General features: G+C 39.6%; 1 protein-coding gene across 4 annotated transcripts in view; it reads left to right on the forward strand.

Annotated features, from left to right (window-relative positions):
- Positions 1-16,101, forward strand: part of USP48 (ubiquitin specific peptidase 48) — a 92,004-nt gene that overhangs the window by 35,694 nt on the left and 40,209 nt on the right. For 3 of the 4 annotated variants that reach the window (XM_014855117.3, XM_014855116.3, XM_044769944.2), the window contains exons 5-9: positions 806-930; positions 1,436-1,544; positions 4,058-4,191; positions 4,901-4,983; positions 13,347-13,526. In XM_014855117.3, the coding sequence (XP_014710603.2) occupies positions 806-930; positions 1,436-1,544; positions 4,058-4,191; positions 4,901-4,983; positions 13,347-13,526 (631 nt within the window). The remainder of the gene's footprint in view (positions 1-805; positions 931-1,435; positions 1,545-4,057; positions 4,192-4,900; positions 4,984-13,346; positions 13,527-16,101) is intronic. The other variant, XM_014855118.3, reaches the window with a different exon arrangement.

Consider the following 16,101-nt stretch of genomic DNA (forward strand, 5'->3'; position numbering starts at 1 on the left):
AGAAGGAAATGAAGTGAAATGCCTTTTCTTTTTTTAAATTGGCACCTGAGTTAACATCTGTTGCCAACCAATCTTCTTTTTTTTCTTCTTTTCCCCAAACCCAACTCCCCGCCCCCCCGCCCCCCCCCCCCCAATACATAGTTGTATATTCTAGATATGGGTCCTTCTGGTTCTGCTATGTGGGATGTTGCCTCAGAATGGCCTGTTGAGCGGTGCTAGGTGCTGCACGCCCAGCATCCAAACTGCCTAAACCCTGGGCCGCCAAAGTGGGGCATGTGAACTTAACCACTTGGCCAGGGGGCTGGCCCCTGAAATGCTTTTTAAAAAGTAGTATTTTTCGGGGGCCAGCCCTGTGGCCGAGTGGTTGGGTTTGCACGCTCTGCTTCGTCGGCCCAGTGTTTCGTCACTTTGGATCCTGGGCATGGATGTGGCACCACTTATCAGGCCACGCTCGGGCAGCATCCCACATGCCACAGCTAGAAGGACTCACAACTAAAAATGTACAACTATGTACTGGGGGGCTTTGGGGAGAAAAAGAAATAAAATCTTTAAGAAAAATTAGTTTTTTTCTATTTTGAATTAGTGTGTTTATTTATTGTCCAGTATATTGCACATTTTCCTTGATTCCATTTCTAAAAATTCATATGTGGGCAAAAACTGATTCGACATAGCTCAAGGCCTTGTTTCAAAAGGCCAGGTTCAAAGTACAGATAGTTTCTGGAATATTTAACTTGTTACTATTTGTACTAGAAGTTGAAAAGCAAGATATGATTTTTCTTTTTATTAACCCAAACTTGTGTTGTAGGATGCCCAAGAATTTTCAAAGCTCTTTATGTCTCTTTTGGAAGATACTTTGTCTAAACAAAAGAATCCAGATGTTCGTAACATTGTCCAGCAGCAGTTCTGTGGGGAATATGCTTATGTAACTGTGTAAGTGTGTTTCAGCTTTTTCCTGGTCCGTTTTATTCTCAGACAGTTGCTCATATGTTATCTAGTTTGCAGTTCAGTTCCAAATTATAGCTTTAGTGGGCTGTCATGGGACCTGAAATATTTATAGTCATCTATTTCCATGGGAACATGTAAACAATTGACTTAATAATTGCTGGTGAACCCACCCCGGTGTTGGGAAGTGTGTCTGAGCTCTTGCCATTTACTTTATGGCTGTGGGGTGAGCTGAAAGAGTAAGATTGGAGCCGGCTGGAATACTGAGAGAAAATGTAAAATAACTCTTAAAAATTTCCCTAATCATAAAATACATGGCCTCACCAATTGCTTCTTCTTTTTATTTATCTTTTAAACACACATAGTGTAAGTAATTTCTGTGCGAGAGGACTAAGGCAATAAATGCTTCTTTACGTATTTGTAGGATGTAATGCAATAGAACGTTATTGGTTTTGCCACTCGATCTTAATTTTATCACTCTCTTTTATTGTAGTTGCAATCAGTGTGGCAGAGAGTCTAAGCTTTTATCAAAGTTTTATGAACTGGAGTTAAATATCCAAGGCCACAAACAGTTAACGGATTGTATCTCGGAATTTTTGAAGGTATTCAAATTTTGGTGTATATGTTGTTTCTGCTCATTGACAGCTACTTGCTACCATGAATTTTTTTTTGATTTAATGGATAAATTAACTCAACTTTTTCTACATATGAAGTGCCTCTGTTTATGTAATGATGTAGAAGAAACTTTGTAAATTATAATGTATTGAAGCAGGCTGTGTCTTAAAATAATTTTTGGTTCAGGTTATTTTATATGTCAAGTTATGTATGTGTAAAATTTTATTGTGTGATTGGGTGCAGTAGAGCATTTAGGGAGATCTAAGCTGTTACCATCAGCTTAATTTACCTTTTCGTTTAATGAGAGCTAGACTGTGGAATGCAGATGTTTTACATCAGCATGGCCCTGCTTCAGTGCCTCCACTCCATTTTTCTACTTTCCGCATGTTTAGATTTATGTAGAGCTGCGGAAGTGTTTCCCTTTTGTTCTGAGTGGAACAGCTGCGAAGAGGAAACCTTTGTAGCGAAGTAGGAGCAGACATGCAGCAAAATGGATGGGCTTATGGCATCGCTTCCTTTCTTAAAATGTTTTTGTACTTTCCCTACCCATTTAGCACAACCATTAGCATGCTGGAAGTAGTCATTTATTGAATTCATTCAGCTAAACATTGATCGAGTGTGTACAGTGGTCGGGCACTTGTCAGCTGTTGGGGATAGCGATAGTGAATGAACAGACAAAAAAATTGCCTTCGAGGAGCTTTGAATTTAGTGGTATGGGAACCAGGGAGGGACAGTAAAATAAGGAAAATATGTAGTGTGTCAACTATAATAAGTGCTATGGAGACAAATAAAGCAGGGAAGCGGGATGGGGAATGTGGAATGAGGAGGGTGAGGTTGGTTGGAGTTTGAAATAAAATTATTGAAGGTGAAGGAGGGAGCAAAGCAAGAATCAGAGAGGAGTGTTCTAAGTGGAGACCCTGAGACGAGGACGTGCCTGGTAGTTTGAGGAACAGCAAGGAGGTCAGTGTGGCTGAAGTGAATAAGCAAGGGGAGAAGGCTAGAAAATGGAGTCGTAGAGGGAACTAAGGACCATATCAGCCAGGGCCTGGTATAGCTTTGTCAGGAGTCTGACTTAACTCTGAGCGAGATGAGAGCCATCAGAGGGTTGTGAGCAGAGGAGTGATACAATCTGTTTTAACCCTGGGTGCTATCTTGAGAATAGGCTGAAGATGGGACAAGGACAGACAGCAGGAGTTGATGGTGGCTTGGACCAAAGGTAAGCTGAAGAGGGGATAAGTAGTGTCTGGATTTTAGATATATTTTCAAAGTAGAGTTGATAAAATTTGCAGACTGGATCTGGAGAGACAGAAAGGAGTCAAGGATTACTGAGTCTTTGGCCTGAGCGGCTAGAGGAGTGGAGTTGCCATGTCCGGGATGGGAAGGACTGTGGGAGGAGCAGGTTTGGGAGAGGAATTAGGAGTTTGCATAGGGCACATTACACTTGAGAGGTACAGTTCAGGGGAGAAGTCGGGGCTGGATAAAACCGTCAAGGCAGTGACAGAGAGACGAGGACCAAGGACTGAGCAGGGACATTCAGACATTGAGGGATCAGGGAGATAGGGGCAGCTGGCAAAGGATGCTGAGGAGGACTGGCCAGTGAGGTAAGTGGAAAACAGGCGAGCATGGTATCTTGGAAGCCAAGTGAATAAAGTGGTGGTACTAGGATTGTATTACCTACAATAATCTGTATCAAAAAGCTATTACAGAAACATAGAAGAAAAATTTAGGAAAAAATCACTATTGGCTGTGACGTTGGAGTTTCCTGTGCTCCTTTTTTGGCTTTGTCTCATGAATGTTGTGAATATATATATGTGTAAAATTTTTTGTACATGTAATTTTGTATTCTGGTGCCCATATGCAGTTTCTACCCTTTTAAAACTGTTTTTAAGTTAATTTTGCATCAAAGTACACGTGATTTTTATTTTTTTCTTTTTGAGGAAGATTAGCCCTGAGCTAACTACTACCAATACTCCTCTTTTTGATGAGGAAGACTGGCCCTGAGCTAACATCTATGCCCATCTTCCTCTGCTCTATACATGGGACGCCTACCACAGCATGGCTTTTGCCCAGTGGTGCCATGTTCGCACCCGGGATTGGAACTGGCGAACCCCGGGCCGCCGAGAAGCGGAGTGTGCGAACTTAACCACTGCGCCACTGGGCCAGCCTCTGATTTTTCTTTTTTAAACCTACTTCCTTAGAATTCCCAGAAGTGGAATCGTTAGGACAAAAGACCTCAAATAAGTATTTTTAAAATCCTACATTTCAGAAAGAGGCACATCAATTTTAAATTTACAAATTAATAATGTCACACTGCCCAGCAGTGTCTGTTCCCTCACGTGTCCTTCATTATTTATAAAAGCTTGATTTTAAACAGCTAGAATGGGAGCTGTTAATTAAAATGAAATTGTGCTTTACACCAAAGATTTGATCACTTCTTTTAAATCTTTTCATCTTCTAATTTTTTTTTTTTTTTTAACTAATATGTCTTATTTCTGATCAGGAGGAAAAATTAGAAGGAGACAATCGATACTTCTGTGAAAACTGTCAAAGCAAACAGAACGCGACAAGGAAGATCCGCCTCCTCAGCCTTCCCTGCACCCTGAACTTACAGCTGATGCGCTTTGTCTTTGACAGGTGAGGGCGTGCGAGCTGCGCGGCTTGCTGCTCGCGGTGCGCCCGCACGCACGGACTTCACCTTAGAAGAGATGAGAAAATGCTTACAATCTGAAACGCTAGATTTGGGGGTGAAAGTTCTAGCTGGAGCCTCTCATTCTGAAATGCCAGTATTTCATGGTGTCATCACAAACTTCTTGAAGAAGCCAGGCATATATAAGTGAGAACTGGAAAAGGAGAGAATCCTTATGTTTTTATTCTGAGAAATTGTTAAAAACTGCATAGGAAAAGCAAACAGGAATGGAATTACCTTGACATTCTGTATTATTGTGTAAGAACTAGAGTAAAATTTCTGCGGCTTAAACGATCCCCCACCCCCATGGGAACAGATCTTTTAGTGTTAAATTCAGGTGATGTTTACACATCTGCGTTCCTTCTGTAAAGCAGGAGCATCCGTGGGGGTTTTTTGTGTGTGATTAAATTAAGACTTCTGGAAATGTGTTTTATTTGGAATCAGCACTTTAAATTTATACCTTTTAATCTATTGGTTATCCTTTGCCCAATTATAAGACAAGTGTTATGTTTACTGCTCATCATACAGGTTTTTGGGCGAGATTGCTAAATGAAATCTACCTGCCTACTATGGAGTTTGTTAAAATAGCTGATAGAGCTTATACGATGTTTTATGATTGTTTTAAATATAAATATAATTAGCTTTCCTCTTGGTTAGGCAAACTGGACATAAGAAAAAGCTGAATACCTACATTGGCTTCTCAGAAATTTTGGATATGGAGCCTTATGTGGAACATAAAGGTAATGTTTTTGCTGAGCAGTGATGATTAGCATGTTCAGAGAATGTAACTTGTGATCTGCTTGTGATGAAGACAGAATAGCAGTTTACTACTAAATTTTATTTGCTGTCTGGGAACAAAGGCTTTTTAGGTGGGCCGAAATGTTACTTTCACTTTCTGTAAGGACATAATAAAGATTAGATGGTTCATCAGTATTTACCTAATTAAGACTATAAAAGAATAAAAAATGAGAAAAGTGTTTTACTGTTCCTGAACCCACACTTGATCCCTTAGTCCCAATACCATGTCTGTATGTCCTCATGACATTAAGTCTCTGAGCTGCCTCCATTCACGGAATCTTTTTTTTCTTTTTTAACATTTTATCAGAAACATTAGGTGGGGGCTGGGCTGGTGGTGCAGCAGTTAAGTTTGCGCATTCCACTTCGGTGGCCCGGGTTCATGGGTTTGGATCCCAGGTGCGGACATGGCACTGCTTGGCAAGCCATGCTGTGGTAGGTGTCCCACATATAAGGTAGAGGAAGATGGGCACAGATGTTAGCTCAGAGCCAGTCTTCCTCAGCAAAAAGAGGAGGATTGGCAGCAGATGTTAGCTCAGGGCTAATCTTCCTCAAGAAAACCCAAAAAACAACAACAAAAAAAATTAGGTGGCATAATTGCAATATTTATGCTGTAATTTTTCCTGTCTGTGACCACTGATAAGCTCTAGGATGCTGTGACATAGTTTGAACAAGAAATAATTTACTGTTTTTCTATTTTGGTGGTCTTCACCTTACCAAACAGGGTGAATCTTATTAGAGGAAAAATTAAAAATTGCCCTTTTGTTTCTCTTGCCCTGACTAGAAGACCTGTTTTATTTCCCTGTTAAGATTGATCTTAAAGTTTATGAAATTTTTTTTTAAAGATTGACGCCTGAGCTAACATCTGTTACCAGTCTTCTGTTTTCTTCTTCTTGTCCCCAGAGGCCCCCAGTACGTGGTTGTATATTCTAGTTGTAGGCCCTTCTGGTTGTGGCATGTGAGACACCACCTCAGCATGGCCTGATGAGCAGTGCCGTGTCCGTCCTCAGGATCCAAACTGGTGAAACCCTGGGCCGCTGAAACAGAGTGCGCTAACTTAACCACTCAGCCATGGGGCCGGCCCCTGAAACTTTTTATATAGAAATTATATCATAAACTCTCTTTGCACGAAAAGGTTCTGGAGGCAGCTTACAATAGAAACAAGACATAAAACAAAACCTTTAAAAGAAATGATTGGGGAGGTTGAGGGTGATGTGTTAAATATTTAAGCTTTAAAATGTGTGATGCTCTATCGGTACTGTGGTTTAAAATTTGCACCTCCATGGAATAAGGAAAGCGTTTGTTTTTTTAAAGATTTTATTTTTCCTTTTTCTCCCCAAAGCCCCGCGGTACATAGTTGTATATTTTTAGTTGTGGGTCCTCCTAGTTGTGGCATGTGGGACATCACCTCAGCATGGCTCGATGAGCCATGCCGTGTCTGTGCCCAGGATGCGAACTGGCGAAACCCTGGGCTGCCGAAGCGGAGCGCGTGAACTAACCACTCGGCCACAGGCCCTGCCCCAGAAAGCATTTTTATAGACTTTGCTGCTGGACTTTGTTACTGTTACATTTGGCTGAAAGGATAAACTTAGCTGTGGTTCATTTCGTGTAGTATTTTTCTTCCTGCTTCCTTGTTCAGGCAATTGTTTGAAATTGGAGAAGTCTGACAGCCCTGGTTTCTCAGGGGCCAGAAACTTAGCAGATGTAAAATTAGCACTTCCCTTAACTCCGCTATAGGAGTTTGAGTAGTTCTTATTATCGTTATGAAATGCATTGCATGTTTGTCCAATTTGTACTGGAAGGAAAACAAGGAAGATATTTTTCAAATGGACTTGATAGGTCAAAATACCTGTAGAAATACTTAATTTTATTGTGTTGGTTTACTAAATGTAGCAAACTCTCAGTTTTTAAATAGAGAAATAAAAAATTTCTTCTTATTTTAGAATTGTTAATTAGGATTGGTAAAATTAATCCAGTAGTTTGGAGTTATAGGCCTGTCTTTTGTAGGGTTGTAATGTTTGCTGTACAGATGTTCTACCTTATGCAGGTAGAATCTAAAAGCAAATTATCTTTTGTTAAAATTGCATAGGGTTTGGTTCATTGTAGATAAATTGGAAAATTCAGAAAGCATAAAGAAGAGAAATAAAAACCACCTGTAATTGTATCATTCAGATAACCAGTATTTATATTTTCCTATGTTATTCCTGTGTGTCTCCACACACACATCCACACAAAGCTGAGAGGATAGATTTAAAAGATGATCTGCTTTTTTTTTTTTTTTGAGGACGCTTAACCCTGAGCTAACATCCACTGCCAATCCTCCTCTCTCTTTTTGCTGAGGGAGGCTGACCCTGAGCTCACATCTGTGCCCATCTTCCTCTACTTTATATGTGGGACACCTGCCACAGCATGGTTTGCTAAGTGGTGCCATGTTCGCACCCAGGATCAGAACCGGTGAACCCTGGGCCGCTGAAGTGGAATATGCGCACCCAACCACTGTGCCACCGGGCTGGCCCTGCTTTTTGTGTTTTGTTTGTTTGTTTGTTTTGCTGAGGAAGACTCGCCTTGAGCTAACACCTGTTGCTGGTCTTCCTCTTTTTGTGTGTGAGCTGCCACCTCAGCACGGCCACTGATGGATGGTATAGGTCTGCACGGGGGACCAGACCTGGGCTGCCGAAGCAGAGCAGGCTAAACCTAACCATCCCGCCTGCAGAGCTGGCACATAGAAGAACTGTTTTTAGAAGGAGAATTCACATGTTTCTTTAGATAGTGAGCATGCAGGTGTAAAAGATCTACAGACAGAGGGATCCTCATTCCTTGTACATTTAGCTCCTGACTTCTTAACTCACGTCCTGCCATAGTTCTTGGGGATTTTGATATCCCTGTAGACCACTTTGAGAGTCTGGTGACTGAATTTCATTCATAGAATGTCAGAAGAAACAAAATATATTTAAATATAGTTATCAAAATGCTAAGGCAAATTCGTGATACAATAATATAGGGGCACCTTACAGAATAGGTTCCAGTGGCTGATCAAAACTACCATAATTCTGAAGTTGATGAGTATAGTGCATTGATAAGAATAAATCAGGTTAACAGTGGTAATGTGATTTGAAAATTTTTGTGCTATGTGTTAGTAATAAAGTCATAGTTATTGCTAATACTTCTCTGCTTTATTGTGTTCATTAATAATTTAGGGAATACTATTAAGAACTCCTGTTGTAGACATTTTTCCAGCTGATCTCATAACAACTTCTCTCCTTCAGTGGTCTTGTCTTCCACCCTTCCTCAGCCCTTCTGAAGGTCATACCCTACCTTGTCCTTCCATTGTTTAGATTTCATGCATCTCATTGTCTCCTCTTCCCCCTTTTCATTATAAAATATACCACATTTGTAAAAGTTCAAAATACGTAAATGTACATCTGGGAGAATTATTAAGGGTGAGCGTCTGCTTGAGCACCACCAGGTCCAGAAAGGAAGCATCTCCCATGCTGCGAAGCCCCCTGTACCCCGCTCCCAGTTACAACCTGCTTCTTCCCTCAACCGTAGCCGCTGATCTGACTTTTAGTGCACTCACCCCCTCTCCTTTTTTCTTTGCTTTGGTGTTTCCCTATATAAGTTTGCATCCCTAAGTGTTATGGTTTAGTTTACCCTTTCTCCTCTTGGAATATTGCCAGGCGAAACTTAACCCATGGTTAAGTCTTACGCTACGGCCTCTGCTCCTTCCTCTGAACTGTTGAAGGTAGCTGGAGAAAGACACCATCATAGATGCGTCCGTCTGCCTCTCAGATTCTTCTGTGTTGGAGAATTTCAAATTTATACAAAAACTTCAATCCAACTTGATCTTTTAACTGGATCAGTTAGTCCATTTCCACTTAATGTAATTATTGATATTTCCTTTAATTCAAATTTGTGTCACTTTTTATAGTTTCCTATTAACTTTATACCATTTTCAAGCTTCTCATTTCTCTAAACATAGAAAGCCTAGTTTTGTAATCCATGACTGACCTTGTTGGAGTATTGGGCAGGTTTGCTTCTGCTGTCTTAGCTGGTTCTTTTAATGTTGTATTGTTTTTTTGTACTTGGTTTTCTTTGACTGCTTGCTGGTTGTTGCATATGCAAAGTTTTTTATGGGAATTCCCTTAGGGCCAGGATGATGCCACTTCCTCCACAGATACCTTAATTTTATTTCTGCCAGGCACCTGGGGTCCCTGCTAGTTAGGTATCATTACAAACTGAGTTCAGTGCATGAGGTCCCCTTGCTCACCCAAGCTGTAAGAACCCAGTATAAAGGCCTGTCTAACGCCCTGACATTTTTTTTCCATTCTCTTTCTGTTCCTCTGTTCAGGGCTAAGGAGTTTTTTTATGGTGTCCTGAGGTTGGGGAGATGGAGAGGCTGTCTTTGGTTCACCTTCACCATGCAGTAATTAGGAGAGTACAGTGGAGTAGAAAGAACAGTGGGTGGGTGAGTCCAGGAAAGGCCTAAAATGTGGAGTGTGGAGATGCCCACCAGGTGGGGCTAGCCTAGGATAGTCTGATAACTATTTTGTTCTTTTAGTAGTTAACCTAGAAATTATAACATGCATACTTAACTCGAGTTAATACCTTTACCCTCTAAAAGCAGTACAAGGACATCAAGCCACTAAGAAATCAATCTTCTGCTAAATTATTTTTCATATGTATTTTAGTTCTACCTATTTTTTAAGAAAAGAAACTCCTAGTATGCTTTATCATATGTAAGACTATTGGGGTTTAGTTTACCCACCTCCTTTGTTTATCAGTCCTTTCTGTATTCTAGACTTTCCTTCTGGAATCACTTTTTTCTCTTGAATTAGAGCTTATAAAATTATTAAGGGTCTGTTGGCAACAAATTTTTTTCACAGATCATTGTCTGAAAATGTCTGTCTTGTGAAGTTTATTTTCTCTGAGTAGGGACGTTTTCAGTCAGCATTGTAGAGATTCTGTTGTCTTGGGGCCTTCGTTGCTGTGGAGAAGTTGCTTGCAGCCTAATTGTTCTTTATTGGTAGCCTGTTCTATTTTGTCTTATTTTAGGATTTTTTTCTTTGGGTTTGGTGTTCTGCCATGTCACTGACCTGTGTGGGTTGAATTTTTGTGTGTGTGTGTGTGTGAGGAAGATTAGTCCTGAGCCAACATCTGTTGCGAATCTCCCTCTTTTTTTCTATTTTTTTTTTTTTTTTGCTTGAGGAAGACCAGCTTTGAGCCAACATCTGCCCCAGTCTTCCTCTGTTCTGTGTGTGGGTTGCTACCGCAGCATGGCTGACAAGTGGTATAGGTCTGTGCCTGGGATCTGAACCTGTGAACTTGGGCCGCCAAAGCAGGAGCGCTCCAGACTTAATCACTACGCCACAGGGCTGGCCCCTGGGTTGAATTTTTAACACATTTATCCTCCCTACAAGAGCATTCAAAAATTTCTCAACCATTCTCTCTTAAAATTTTGTCTCTTCTCCTTCTGGAATTCCATTAGATGTATGTTAAGACTTTCTCACTCGGCCCTCCTACCTCTTTGTTGTTTTGTCCTGCATTCTGCGTAATTTCTTCAACTCTCCCTTCTACTTTGTTGATTCTCTGTTCACCTGAACCTAAGCTGCTGTTAGACCTTTCTGTAGAGTTTTTGAGTCTAAGTTATTGTAATTTTCATTTCTAGAAGTTCAGTTTGGTTCTTTATCGTATCTGATTTTCATTTTTATAATCTCTCTCTCTTTTTTTTTTTTTGAGGAAGATTAGCCCTGAGCTAACATCTGCTGCCAGTCTTCCTCTTTTTGCTGAGGAAGACTGGCCCTAAACTAACATCTGTGCCCATCTTCCTCTACTTTGTGTGTGGGATGCCTGCCACAGCATGGCTTGACAAGCGGTGCCACGTCCACACCTGGGATCCAAACCGGCGAAGCAGAACGTGTGAACTTAACTGCTGTGCCACTGGGCTGGCCCCTCATTTTTATAAACTCTTATTCTTTACTTTCAGTTTTAATTCCATCATTTATTTCTTTAAACATCCTTAACATTCCATTTGTTGATTTATTTTTACTTTTCCTGGTAACTGAGATGAAAATCTTGGTGGGTTTTGTTTTGCTATCTGTTGTGTTTGCTCCCTTTCAGTTATAGTGACTTGTGTCCTTACGTGATGTGTGTGTGTGTTTGATTGAATTAGTATTCCTTAGGACTGTCACTCATCCCAGGACCACATTTAAGTAAACTCTTGGCTTAGGGTTTTTCTGACTTCCTAGGTAGTGTGAATTCTTGGTAGAAATATTCATGAGGGCTAGTTTCTTAAGAAGGTGTGATGGGAGATTTGGTTTTTTTCTCACTGCCAAGTATCAAAGTAAGTATAAGGCAGATAATTAGATAATTTTTTCCTACCGTTTCCTGTGCAGGGCGGGTTCATTTCTTCTGTGTCTTAAACTGAAGAACCTTAGTTTCATGGTGGGCATCCCCTGCTAGACTCCTCACCTTTTATGGACCTTAGCTTTTATCTCTGGTCCCACAAGCCTCTTCAATGTCAAAAAACAAAGTTCAGGTTGATCCAGATTCACCTAATACTCTCAGGAGGAAATTGTTTTCATTGTTCTTACCTTCCTAGCTTCCTGCCTTCACATAGTATTTGGCTTCTGAGAATTCTTGTTTTCTTGTCAGCTAATGAATGTATTTTAAAAGATTTAAAATATTTTTATCTTATCCAGTGTTTTAAATCATTTTCAGCTGGGGTGGGTTAGGTGGGTTTTGGTCCAGGTATTAATCTGCATTTCTGTGTCCTCCACCGAGCGACAGGAGTGTAGGGACTTTGTCATTTCTGTTAACTGCTGTATCCTTCATGCCCAAAACTGTCCAGCATGTTTGTTATTTCTTTAAGGTGATTGGCCATACCTTGTGACTGACACATTGCACTTTTAAGGAAATAATGATGAAATAGTCAAAGATGTGCAAAGATTTTTACTACAAAGAGAATTATTGTTTATAATGGCCCTAAAATGCTACCACTTTAAATGTCCAACAACGTAAGAGTGGTTCAGTATATTTCAGTACTTGTATATAGTCATTATAAATAATTTTTAGAATGTTTAATGATGTGGAAGGGTATTAATGATATATTTTTTATAAAAAACTTCAGGTTTCAATATTAATATTGGTTATGTCTGTGTTGTGAGATTGCTAATAAAGTTTTTGTTTTCTAATTTTTAGTAACAAAAGGTGAAGTGTTCTTTTCCAACACATACATAATTTCCTCCCTATAATTGGTTTCAGTTTAGAATCTTTAAAAGATTTTTTTCGAACTTTAAAATATTTTATCTTAAAGTGTAAATGCATTCATTTGCTGATATGGTGACGCATGGGTAAAGCCTTCTCTTCGTGCCTAAACCATGTGTATAATATATAGGCTGTGATTTGTAGGTTTTCTTTATTTAAAGTAGAATAAGAATTTTAAATACGTATGAAGAAATCTGAGTGCAGAATCATTCTAGATTTTTAATGTTTTCTCCTCTGTCATTTCCAATTGTCTTGACTACACCTATTTTGAAAGCAGTTTTTCTTTTCTTTTTTTTTTTTTGAGGAACATTAGCCCTGAGCTAACATCTGCTGCCAATCCTCCTCTTTTTTCTGAGGAAGACTGGCCCTGAGCTAACATCCCTGCCCATCTTCCTCCATTTTATATGTGGGACGCCTACCACGGCATGGCTTGCCAAGCGGTGCCACGTCTGCACCTGGGATCCGAACCGGTGAACCCCGGGCTGCTGAAGTGGAACTTGCTCACTTAACCACTGCACCACCAGGCCAGCCCGCTGCGCCACCAGGCCGGCCCGCTGCGCCACCAGGCCGGCCCGCTGCAAGCAGTTTTTCTTAATGACTTACCTCCAGTTTTTTCTAAAACATTTTTTCCTTTTTTCTAGAAACAGTAGCTTTTTAGTTTTGTACTCATATCTCCTTAGTTTGTGTAGTTTTTGTAGTAAGTTGGAGAATATTAAGTTGATTCTTAGGAAGCATATGGCTCAGTCAGCTTATGCAGAAGGGCCAAATATGATGCAGAATAGCTTCATAACCCCCGGTGCCCAGAATGCCATAGCTTTTCATCTGTGTATTTTGAAGAGGGAATGGAGAGTTAATACAGTGAGTTGCTTAAGACAATGTCTACTACGTTATTTTGTAGGACCTAATTTTTTTTTTGTCTTAGGTGTGACAGGTTTTAAATTCTATCAGGTGTACAAAGAATTGTAATCTTTACAATTCAGTCTCAGGATATAAGAAGAAATATTGTTAATCAAAATTTCTTTCCCTTTCTCCCTCTCTGTTCTAGGTGGGTCCTATGTGTATGAGCTCAGTGCAGTTCTCATACACAGAGGAGTGAGTGCTTATTCTGGCCACTACATTGCCCATGTGAAAGATCCACAGTCCGGTGAATGGTATAAGTTTAATGACGAAGACATAGAAAAGATGGAGGGGAAGAAATTACAACTAGGGATTGAGGAAGATCTAGGTAAAACCTTTAAGTTGTGAGTGCCCTTTTAAAATATAAATTTTTTTTTACTGGAAATATTTGTGATAACTTATGGCCCAAGATTTTTAGGAACTATCAAGGATATTTGCATTTCTTAAACACATATAAAATCTCTGAATATCTTTTATTAGCAATGCTGAATGTTATAAAAAATTATTCTTTTCCAGAGATGGTTTACATAATGTTGTGTTTTCAGTACAGTCTGAAGGCAAATATTTAATTTTCAGTTTCAGGTTAATTGTGTGTGGGGAGGGGAGAGGCTGGTGAGTATTAAGCTAAAAATGATGAACAGTAGATTTAATATAGTAGGATTTGTAGTCCTTTGCTCTGGGCCAGGAAATTTCCCTGGGGGAAGTAACTATAGCAGGGCAACGTCGCTCCAAGAACAGTGTCTGCTTCTCCCCATTGAGTGTCTTATCCCTTCCCTGGAGTGCGGAGCAGTGCGTCTGGGGAGTAAGCTGCTTGCTGTTCTCTAGTGATGAGGTGTGCCATAAAAAGTACTTGAAATAGGATCCTAGGATGTAGCTCTCATCACCTCAGTTTTCTTGGGCCAAAATACATGCTTATTCCCTAAAGGAGTGAACAGTACTTCTAGTAGGGGCCATCTTGGCTGAGGTTTTCATCACTTTCTTACCATGTTTGTCATTTTTGGGTGAGGTTCAGACTGGGATAAATAAGAGAAAAAGAATGGGAATAGGAACGTGTGAACTTAACTGCTGTGCCACCGGGCCAGCCCCAGGTCTTCTCTACGTTTAAATCATATGCAGGTGCTTATAGACATTCGGCAGTCTCGCTCCCGGTTTACCCAGTAATACCCAAGTTCTTAACATTTGCTAATATTTCTTCTTATTGTGATACCCTTACTAGGAACAAAATTGACATGTAGCTTTAAATTGAGTAATTTTTGTTTCATTCGACTGTTCTTTACTCAGCTTATTTGATCCATCTTATTTTTAGTCAGAAAATTGTAGGATTAAGAGCCTTGTTAAGGTGCTCCTGTCTATCTTCTACGTATAGAAGTCCTAAACTTTAAAACTGTCCAGGAGAAAGACTGCACCTATCAGGATCCCATTTCAGCGTTTTAATCTCTCTCACTGTTACATGCAACTTACATCACAGCTTTCATCTGTTGTTTTCTTTTTATCAAAAATAGCAGATACTCATTCATTAAATTCCACTAGTCATTCATTACTGTATTCTGTCATGAACTTTTATGAATCATTTTATATTCCACCTTATACAGAATAATGAACATCTTAAGTCTTAATACTTTTCAGTTAGAAATGACTAACTTCCTCTTCCCTGTGCGTCCTGAGATTTTTAATTCCCTTGACAGTGGTCTTCAGACTTTGTTGTTCCTGTAGTCTCTATAAGAATATTGAGCAACTTTGTATTGCTTTACTCATTTTGAATTCCAGCAGTTTTCATCATAAATTTAAATAGTTCCAAATAATGTAACTTCTGACATTATAAATATTGAAAGTTAAACTGCAGCATCACTCTTTTAAGAGTGTCCAAATGAAATTAAGTAACAGATTCGAACACTCACATCATTCTTTTCAAAGATACGTGAATTGGTCTGTTTTTTTATGGCAGGGCATTTTTAATACTTCTCTTTTCTCCTGTACTAGTATTTCCATTGCACTGACCCTGTGGAATTTTATTGTAATGGAATATGCTAAGTTTTCTGTAACCACAAAGCCCTAAGTAGTTAAAAAGTTCTGGATTGAGCTTTTTTTTAAATTATAAATATCACTACGTAATTGATCAAATTAATATGTTATAAATTTTAAATTAAACCCAAAAACTTTTACTGTGAATATATCTTTTAATGACACGAATGGGACTTTTTGGTCACTGGGTGAGGTTGTATCTTTCTTTTGTAAAGTGGGAGACGGATGACTGAGGAAGGAAAGATGGAAACCATCAGTGGAACCTCAACTTCAAGGCAGATGAATTTTAGAAAAGCACATGGTGAACTGAGGATCTGCTATTGATTCCTCATAACTATCGATGCCCACACACCCCTAACCGGAACTTAACAGGAAGGTTACCCTGGGGTGGTCAAACCCAATCTGAAGATCACTTTCATGTGATGTACTTGCCATGTAAAACACTTAATAACGTTTTCCACTTGCTACTGAATGGACAGAGTTTAGTGGTTAATCTTGCTGCTCATTGGCACTTATTTCACTCACTCTTTTGAATGTGCCATTTTATTTTTTTGAGCAATTAAGTCTGGATTTATTTTTATAATTTAAGGCCAACATCAAAATAAACTTATAGTAGCCGTACTTTTCTTCCAGGTTTGTCCTCATGAAAAATAGTACTTTCTTATTATCTTTTGAAAATGGACTATGGTGGGCGGGGAGAGTGGGGTATAAACTTGTTCAAATGTTCAAACATCCAAAGAGCCTGCTCAGTTTGCATTGCAGTTCCATCTTTCGGATCCGTGTTAAAGTGTCTGGAGTGTGTATTTCAGGAATTGTTTACTCTGCACCCCCCCCCCCCAAAGAATGAACAGCCTGTAGGCATTCTAATGTAATTATCTTTT

Source organism: Equus asinus, chromosome 5 (genome assembly GCF_041296235.1).
Source record: "Equus asinus isolate D_3611 breed Donkey chromosome 5, EquAss-T2T_v2, whole genome shotgun sequence".
Lineage (NCBI taxonomy): Eukaryota > Metazoa > Chordata > Mammalia > Perissodactyla > Equidae > Equus > Equus asinus.